We start from the raw sequence: 10,213 nt of genomic DNA, 5'->3' as shown, positions 1-10,213 counted from the left end.
AGCAACCGGGAAACCTTTTTTTTTTTTTTTTGGGTGGGGTGGGAGGCATCTAAAAATTGCAGCAATGGACTTATGTGTTTGTGTTTTTTTTTTTTTAATCTTTTCTGCGGTTGTTATTGGTGAAAATGATCTTTGTTGGAAACAATAGTAAAGCAAGTTTTGAGAATTGGAATTTGTTTAAGTTTGGTGAATTAAAACTAATAGGTGATATAATAAATTCATATTGAAAATCATTCTATGTTTATACGGCAAACTCGAGATTCATAAAAACTTGCACATTTATATTAGTAAATTTTTTTTTAAGAACAAAAAGTTTGCACCATTTATGTTTCAATCATTTCTTACTTGTGAAGTTCCTTTTTCTCTTTTAGCTGGTAAAGGTAAATGCATGCTACATATTTAGAGTTTGAACTTTAAATTTGGATATAGGTTATGCGTGCTAGAATTTATGCAAAATTTTTTTTTTTTTAAATACAACTTTGGTTTGACCCGATCCTATCAATTTTGGCATGAGTTTTGTATACTTGAATCCTTAAACCAATATTTCTTTAAATCTAGACTCGGAATTGCAAAGTGTTAGATTGGCTCTGCCTAGAATTCACCTACATAGATAAAGACAACAAGTGAATTCAATTTCTCCTTTGGTGTAAATATTATAGGCAGGTAGAAACATCGATAGAAAAATTGGATGACCGCAGAGATATCCACACGAAAGCCATTCGTGGTGCTTAAACTTCCGTGTAGGTTTGGTCAGGCAGTGAAGGTACTGGAGGACTAACAAGCTGATTCACAGCAATGGTGTGCAAGGGCCTAGTTGATTCTCGCCTGCCCTCTTCAAATCGGTTCACCACTTGCTGCATTGTTGGTCGACATTTCGGGTTTGCGTTGACGCAATCCAGGGCTAACGCTGTTGCGACAACCACATTTCGAACCACCAAAGGGTTAGTCGGAGGGGGCAGACGGGCTTCAAGAAGATCCTTCAGCAGTATTGGTTCATTGGGTTGTGATGAAAAGGAGGAAAGGAAATCTTGTGGATGCTTTCCAAACAGCGTTTCCAGCACCACAACGCCAAAGCTATACACATCGGACTTTTCAGTGACCACCATGGTATAAGCTAGCTCTGCATTGACAATTAAAGTTAATCTCAACTGGACAACTCTAGATTTACTATTCCAAAAAAAAAAAAAAATCATTTCAATTGGAAGAATTTTTCCTTTTCTGTCCTTGAAAGTTAAGCCTAATATGTGCATATGAAAAACAAGTTGGTGAAAAGAAGAAAGTGATCTGGGATAGCAAGGTAACCAACCCGGTGCCATGTAACCAAAGGTGCCCGCAATGACTGTTTGATTTGATGAATCAAGTTCCAAAATCCTCGCAGTTCCAAAGTCAGAAAGAGTTGCTTCGAGCTGTGAATTCAAAAGAATGTTGTTGCTTGATACATCCCTGTGAATGATTGGCGGATCACAATCATGATGCAGGTAGGACAATGCACTAGCAATGCCCTTGATCAAATTCACTCTTTTAATCCAGTCCAGCTCCACAGCTTCGGTTTCATCTCTCAAGATACAAAACAAGCTTCCTCTGTCCATGTACTCATAAATCAGAAACATGCATCGCTTGTGCAGACAGAATCCGAAGAGCTTTACAATGTTCCTGTGCCTGATTTTAGAAAGCACGTCGGCTTCATTCCTAAAGCTCTTGTCAAAATTTGGATTCTCGCCTTCCAGACGGTGAAGCTTTTTCAAAGCCACTACTTTCCCACTTGGCAACCGAGCTCTGTACACGCTGCCATACCCCCCTGTCCCGATGCAATAACTGACACCAAAGTCATTTGTTGCTTTAATTATGTCTTCGTAAGCCATATGTCCATCATAGTTCCATATTCTGAAAATGTCTCCATGTTTATTGTCCATCAGATCAACTTCCACTTTCTTGAAGCAACAGATATAAATTACTAATCCGCCAGTTATTGCGAACACCAACAAGGGTACGCCAAGAACTATGATGTAGTAGAGGGTGTGATGTCTATGATTTCCCATAACAGAAGGAGATGCACCACAAAGTGTGGAATTGTAACGCAAGTCTCGATTGCCGACAAATCTTTCTGAACCAAACTGAAAGCCAAGGTCACACGGAAGTTCACCTTCCAAAGCATTATAGGACAGGTCGACGTCCGACAGTTGCATAAGAGACGAGGGGACGGTGCCAGAGAGAATATTGTGGGAAAGATTCAAAGTGAAAATGGGCCTATAGGATTTAAGCATGTCATCCACAAATTGGGTAGGAATTGGGCCTCTAATTTGGTTTGAGGAAAGATCTAGAATTTGTAGAGAAGTTATCTCAGAAAGTCCAAGAGGCAAGGAACCACTTATTTGGTTAGAAGAGAGGTCCAAAATAAATAGAGCAGCCAGATTACCAAGGGTCGGAGGGATTTGACCAGTCAGTCGGTTGGACCCAAGGAGAAGCTGTTCCAAATATTTCAAATTTCCTATTTCAAAGGGAATGGAACCACTTATTTTGTTAGAAGAGAGGTCCAAATTAACTGGAGCAGTCAGATTGCCAACGGTCGGAGGGATTTGACCAGTCAGCCGGTTGGACCCAAGATCGAGATATTCCAAAATTTGCAAATTTCCTATTTCAGAGGGAATGGAACCAAAAATTTGATTCCATTGAATGTATAGTTGGGAAAGACTTGTCAAATTAAAAAGAGCTGAAGGAATTGTCCCGCTAAAGTGGTTATTGCTGAGGTCAAGAATGTCAAGGTTAGACAATTGTCCAAGAGTTGGAGGGATGCTACCAGAAAATTCACTGTAACTCAAGTCTAATGCAATTAAATTCTTCAAATTTCCTATTTCTTTTGGGAGAAATCCTCCCATTAAGGGATTCGACTGAATGTATAGTAAGGAAAGATTTGTCAAATTAAAAAGAGCTGAAGGAATTGTCCTGTTAAAGTGGTTATTGCTGAGGTCAAGAATTTCAAGGTTAGACAATTGTCCAAGAGTTGGAGGGATGCTACCAGAAAATCCACTGTAACTCAAGTCTAATGCAATTAAACTCTTCAAATTTCCTATTTCTTTTGGGAGAAATCCTCCCATTAAGGGATTCGAGTGAATGTATAGTTGGGAAAGACTTGTCAAATTAAAAAGAGCTGAAGGAATTGTCCCGCTAAAGTGGTTATTGTTGAGGCCAAGAATGTCAAGGTTAGACAATTGTCCAAGAGTTGGAGGAATGCTACCAGAAAATCCACTGTAACTCAACTTTAATGCAATTAAACTCTTCAAATTTCCTATTTCTTTTGGGAGAAATCCTCCCATTAAGGGATTCGAGTGAATGTATAGTCTGGAAAGACTTGTCAAATTAAAAAGAGCTGAAGGAATTGTCCCGCTAAAGTGGTTATTGCTGAGGCCAAGAATGTCAAGGTTAGACAATTGTCCAAGAGTTGGAGGGATGCTACCAGAAAATCCATTGTTACTCAAGTCTAATGCAACTAAACTCTTCAAATTTCCTATTTCTTCTAAGAGAAATCCTCCCATTGCGGGATTTGAGTAAATGTATAGTCGGGAAAGACTTGTCAAATTAAAAATACCTGAAGGAATTGTCCCATTAAAGTTGTTATTATCGAGGTAAAGGGAGCCTAAATTGGACAATTGTCCAAGAGTTGGAGGAATGGGACCCCCAAAAGAATTGTGGCTCAAGTCTAGAGTAACCAAATTTGTCAGGTTTCCGATACCTGGAGGAATTAAGCTTCCAATCGAGTTCGAAGAAACATCGAGATGTGCTAGTTGCGTGAGGTTTACCAGAGAAGATGGAAGCTCACCTTGGAGTCCGTTGGAAGATAAATTGAGATAGGTGAGTTTGGAGAGTGCACCTATTTGATGTGGGATGGCTCCGTATAGACCATTTCCACTGAGATCCAGTCTAACCAGGTTCGGAAAAGAAGAGAAGCTGAAATTTGTCAACCCATCTTGAATTCTGCAGTTCGGAAGTAGTATTTCGGTAACGCTACCAGCATCGTTGCAAATGATACCAGACCAGTGGCAGTGGGCAGAGATGTTTGTTGCAGTAATACTGCTGTCTCCCCACCAGCCACTCTTGCGCAGTGCTTCAGCTTCCAATAAATTCACAGCAGACTCCTGTGCTGCTGCTACTGCAACTGGTGCAATAGGCAGTATCATGAGAAGAACAACTCCGCTGCATACAACATCCATCGATGCTATAGTACTATGAAAGGCCGTAATTAAGATAAGATGGATGAAATGTAAGCACCCGCCCTGATTAAGTAGTCTGGATTGAAAGACTCGCACTTAAAATGCAGTGCAGTCAGCACTCAGCAGTGTTTGTGGTCTTCCGCATTTGAATGGTACGCCGTGTGGAATTTCTCGTAAAAATGCCACGCAATTGGCTATATTGACTGTTCTTATTATAAAGGAAAAGAATTATAGAATATCATCAACAAGAGAAAAAAAATATATCCAAGAACTCTTCCATTATTACTGTGAGCCTTCACAACCTTTTTTTTTTTTTTTTTTAAAAGAACTTGAAAACACACTCCATCATCTTCTCATGGTTCTCGAATCTAATTATTGCTCTTTGTGCTAAAGAGTAAATTATAAATTCTAAGGACAGATTTCTGTTTAAAAAAAATCTAATTGTAGCTCAGATATATAAGGCTTAGTCTGTGAGTTTAGCAGATTAAAAAAAAAAGAAGAACGAACAATTTAAGTTATGATAAAAAGGAAAAGAAGTACTAGAACTTCTTTCATTTTTGTTGTTTGAGATTAGCGAGAAAGGGAGCAAATTAGTAATGTTTCAGTCTTAAAAGTACATTTTGCTGCCAGTAATTCAATACCTTTTTAGTATCTCTTTTGCCTTCTATGGGCATTCAAATTCATGACATTTGCGTACATGTGAACACTAAGACATTTGAGTTTAAGCTGTAATGATCCTTCTTTTGCATTTCTATAGATTTAGTGAAAATGTGCAACACGAAATACAACATTTGATGTCATAAATGATCTAGTAATAATTGGTACAATGTGTAGACCAGCACAATCTTCATATTTTGTCAATGATTCTTTTGTTGATAAAATTTTGAAATTTTAATTACATGGTTATTCGTTTAACAGGTACAGATGCGAAATTCAACTTTAACTAAACTGGTAAATTTTGCACAAATTTAGCTAAGGCGGTACAGTTAAAAGGAAATTACTTGCAACCTTTTTTTTTTTTTTTTTTTTTTACAAAAATAAAGTTTAAAAACTTACTCCACAATCCTCATATGGTTCTTAAATCTAATTATTGCTCTCTTTGTGCTAAAGAATAAATTCTAACTTCTAAGAGCAGATTTCTAAAACAAAAAAAATTGTAAATCTTAGATATAAGACGTAGCTTGTCAATCCTGGACATTAAAAAGAAAGAATGAAGAACAATTTGAGTATTCCGTGGTAGTCTGGATTTAATGACTTGATATGGACAGTTAAACAAGCACCATGATATACATGTTTTAATGTGTACCACTAGAATTGTTGTGTGTAATTTGTTAGAAATGCCATTAAAACAAAACACACTCTGTATAATTACTCTAAAGTCCCTAGATCATGTACACATTCACATCTCCCCCGGTGAATTGATTGGTTAAAATAATCTTGTTGATCAGGATTTTCTTGCCTCCTCGATATTTTTGTCCCAATAATGATTTTTTTTATTTATTTGAATAATTAGTAACGCATAAGATATACTCATCTTTGTTCACAATTCGTAAGCTTAAACCTGTGATTGGAGGGATTGTTTAGCATTGATTACTGGTTAATGGGCATTGCTCAAAGTCACATCTTTCAAGTTTCAAAAACCAGTCAAATTTGTCGGGCTGAAAGGTTTCTATTCAACTCTGTTGATTGTTCTTTAAAGGCAAACGCAGTTTAGACACTTCTCAGAAAGAGAATGAGTCAATAACTTTTATTATTTCTTTGAACTGACATATTTTTTTAGAAAAGGACTTTTATCAGATACGTATACAAATCTACCAATCGAACTTCGAATAAATTGGAAACCTTTGCCAAAATTTAAGAAAAAGTGGTACACTTAAAAGGAAATTATTCATAACCTTTTTTTTTTTATTATTTAAGAACAGTCTCTATCATCCTTGTATGCTTCTCAAATCCAATGGGTGTCCTCTTTTTGCTAAAGGGGAAATCTAAGGGCAAATTTTGAGAATGCGATTAACAGTAAATTTTAGCATGCAAGGCTTAATTTGTGAATTTAGACGCGAAAAAGAAACAAGAAAATGAGAGAAAGTACTGGCACTTTCTTTGACATTGTTTTGACAGTCTCATGAGAAGAAGAGAAATATAAGTAGAGTTGTTAAACGAACTGAACTGTTCATTAGCTTGGCCCGTTTAGACTCGTTCGAAATTTTATATGAGACGAATTCGAACAAATATTTTGACTTGATAAGTAATCGAATGAACATGAGTTAGTTCATGAACATGGACCTAATTGTCATTTTACAAAATTTATGGTTAATATTATATTCCTAATTCCATACTTAATTGATCGCAAACATGTGTTTCATTGTTTGTGAACGGCTCGGTTATATTAAACGAGCCGAATTCTAACTAGGATTTTCCTTAACGGATCGAACACCAACACAGATTTGGATTTCGAATATTATCGAATGAACATGAGTTTTGTTCGAATAGCTTAACGAAAAGAATTCAAATATGAGATACCCGACTCTCGACTTGACTCGTTTACAACTCTCTAAATATGAGTAGTATATAATATATATGTTGGCCTTAGAAGTGTATTCTCCTGCTCAAATATGCGAACGGATAATTTCGCCCCTTTGCCCCTCCATTCTGTCAAGTCAAATAGCAAAAGTTGATAGAATGGCCAAAAACTTAAACTAACTTGTCTAAGGGTTTAAATAACATATAATATAATTTGGGGGTTAAAAGTGTACAAAAGTGATGGATCGCTTTGGGAGTCGGCTGAGCAATTTACTCTTTTTTACTAAATGAAGTGGCTAATTCCTTTATGCCATTTCAGGTCAATTGCATGAGTTAATTAGCCTGGGTTAGTTTGGATTTAAAGTCTTGCATTTACAATCAAGTCAAGGTCCTTTGAATCTAATAACCGGCATGGATATTTTATTACGCGTTTTAATTTGGAATACTCGCAATGCTGTCTTTTTCGGCATCTGATTTCATCTCGCTTTCGAGAGTCAAAGTCGGTCTTTTACTCGGGTCTTGTGTGCAACTTCTTAGAAATAGCCCCAACTTCAAGTACAACTAGTTAAACTAAGATATAGCTTATTTGTTTTAAAGTCCATTGATGATAAAAGTTTCTTAGATAGTGAAAAAGTGGAATTTCTATCAATTTTTTTCCTTTCCCTCTTACATTTACAATGCGTATTATTGTCATGGAAGAAAAACTATTCATAGTCTAGAAGCTTCTCTTTGAATCATATTATAGTAGTTTTACAGAGGTACAAAATTTGGCTTCTTTTATATAGGCAAATTGCTCAACCTCTTGCATTTTTGCGTAATATGACATGACCTCCTTTAAAGTTTCAAAATACTCACATAATCTCCTATGGCATTATATACAATAAAAAATGGATGGAAAGCATCTTCGTTTACATAAATATCTACTTAAGTCCTCTATAGTTTTGCATAAATATTCACTTAATTTGCTCTAGTGTCGTACACAATCCTCTTATGATTTTATGAAAAGTGATTAGACCCTTATTCAATTTATTGCTCAAAATAAGGACAATATTATCATTATAGCTAACATCTTATGAATACTATTTTTCATCAAACTTCCCCTTTACATAAAATCATAAGGGAGTTATGTGGATATTTTAAAACCTTAGAGGGATCATATGATATTATGCAAATGCACAAGAGGGTAGTCAGTAATTTGTCCTTCTTGGCTTCTTATTTAGGATCTTGGAATTTCGATAATTATTTTTAGGATAAATTACATATAACCCCCTTGTAGTTTTATATATTGCCACATGACCTCTTAAAATTTTCACATAATTCTCTTGTAATTCTATATAAAGTAAAAAAGGGATGGAAAACACCATCAATAACAGCAATTGAACTAGATACCCTCAACAATGTGTGTGATAAAATCATAATGTCCACTAAACCATTTCTAATTCGCATGAATATTCACTTTATTCTCGTGTGATTTTTACATTTATTCATATAATTCCATTACGATTTTATGCAGGATGATTAGGCCATTATTTGTTTTAGTGCTTAAGTAACAGCGACATTATTAATATTTCAGCTAATTCCCGTCAAATCTTTCTGAGGTAGCATGAATTTAAAGATTTGCATTTAATGTCTAAGTCAAGGTCTTTCCAATCCGCGTCTTAAGGGGACCAAGGGAGACTTGTAACGTGTTCTTTCTGGCCTTGATTTGATTACACATTTGAGAGTCAAGTTCACTGCAATTCTTGCGCAAAATTTCTTAGAAGACTCTTCTGCGGTGCTTAAACACGTTGAAGACTTTTTTGTTTCTTGCCAGGCTTTGTTTTTTTCTTTTTTTTCCGATAATTTAAAGGGATTTGCACTCTCAAGAATTAATGTGTTAAGGACTTTTTAAGGAGTGCCGAAACTCATTAAAACACTTAACTGGCACCGAATTTACAATATGAATACACACAGTCACTCTTCCGAAATAATTACACTTTTGCTAAAATATTAACAACCGACGTCCTTTTAACCAATAACGCATGTCCTAGAACACTCGTTAGTCAAACCTATTAGACGAAATACTCTTTTATGGTTTGACTTTTATTTAAAATAGTTCTTAACTGTTTCTTTAACTGGACTGCATCTAGTATGTTGAAAGACTTTTTAATAATATTGTGGATCAAAACATACATAAGAATTATATACTAAGAATTGTAAAGCTAAGACATTTGGAATGAATACATATGAGTTTATATGTGGTGGTTTTTGGTATGAATAACTAATTCAAAGGCTAATTGCATGAAATTATCAAATTATACATATGATAATGCATCATTTATAATCAAAACCACGCCACTCGAATTAAGAAAGAAAATTAATTGACATCTAAGACAAAATGTTCTAAGAAGAAATATCTTTTATTATCTAAGAAATAATGGTATGCGAAAAAACTATCTTTAATATCCTACCTTAGTTGATATGACCTACAACTCGATATCTAAAAAATGAAGATCAGTTCGTTTGATTGTTTAGTCTTAACACACTTGGTAGGATTATGGTATAAATATTTAATTGAAGTAGTTGATACAATTATATTTCGTAGATGTCAACAAGCAACCAGAAAAGAAGTTTCAAATTCCACAAGCTAATATAAGATGGTCAATTTGTCAGCAGGGAGGCATCACTATTTCGATTCGACTGTGAGGAGCAATATACGCATTAATTGATGAAACTTTGCTAGCATTCATTTACAGCATTTTACAGATCCTGCATTCATTTATCATGGCCTCCAATTTCTTCCATAAGCAGGTCAAACTGGATCGTTGGCGGCAAATGAACCAGAAGGTGGCCTCCAATTTCTTCTAAAAGTAATATTTGCAAGAACCATTTTGATCATCCAATCCACCAGAACCATTTTTGATCATCCAATACATCCAGGCAGAGGCATTCCTCGGTTCCCATATGAAGAAAGGTCAAGATTACTCAAATTATCAGTTGTACTCTTAGAAGCAGTTTCTGAATGCGTATCAGGAATACCCATCTGTAAACAGTATCATAATTTTCCTTGGTTCACATATGGGATAACAGAATCATCAACCATCTGTAAAGCACCCAATTGTGAAAACCCAACCAATAATTCTTTTTACCAACCATTCTGAAGACAACGCAAATATCCACTCCACTCCAACCCAACAGCCACCTCCCCTGCCTCATCCAGTGACGGAGCCAGGATTTTTTTCTTGGGGCCATAATTTTTTTGAAACAAAATTACCTTAATATGTTATGTTCTAAATAATTTTCATCTATTTAAATATATGACATCTTAAAATATCAAATATTAACTTTAATTATAAAGGTACGTCTATTTCATAAATATGTAACATAGTCATAACTAAAATTAAGACAAGAAATAACCTTTGATTAAATATCTTATAACATCACAAACCACCTAAGTTGCACATTATGAGAAGATGCTCCAATATGTCACTTGTGCAAAAAAAAAA

The 10,213-nt window shown here is 35.4% G+C and overlaps 1 protein-coding gene across 1 annotated transcript; it reads right to left on the bottom strand.

Annotated features, from left to right (window-relative positions):
- Positions 1 to 514: 514 nt before the first annotated feature.
- On the bottom strand, positions 515 to 4,244 carry LOC113691651 (uncharacterized). Its single transcript, XM_027209892.2, has 2 exons — positions 1,307 to 4,244; positions 515 to 1,120 (listed from the first exon to the last, which is right to left on the bottom strand). Exons 1-2 carry the CDS (start codon positions 4,206 to 4,208, stop codon positions 729 to 731), a joined length of 3,294 nt encoding a protein of 1,097 aa, XP_027065693.1. The 5' UTR covers positions 4,209 to 4,244; the 3' UTR covers positions 515 to 728.
- Positions 4,245 to 10,213: the final 5,969 nt, after the last annotated feature.

This window comes from Coffea arabica, chromosome 6c (assembly GCF_036785885.1).
Source record: "Coffea arabica cultivar ET-39 chromosome 6c, Coffea Arabica ET-39 HiFi, whole genome shotgun sequence".
Lineage (NCBI taxonomy): Eukaryota > Viridiplantae > Streptophyta > Magnoliopsida > Gentianales > Rubiaceae > Coffea > Coffea arabica.
Note: the sequence above shows the minus strand (reverse complement) of the source record. Positions and strands in the feature narration are given on the sequence as shown.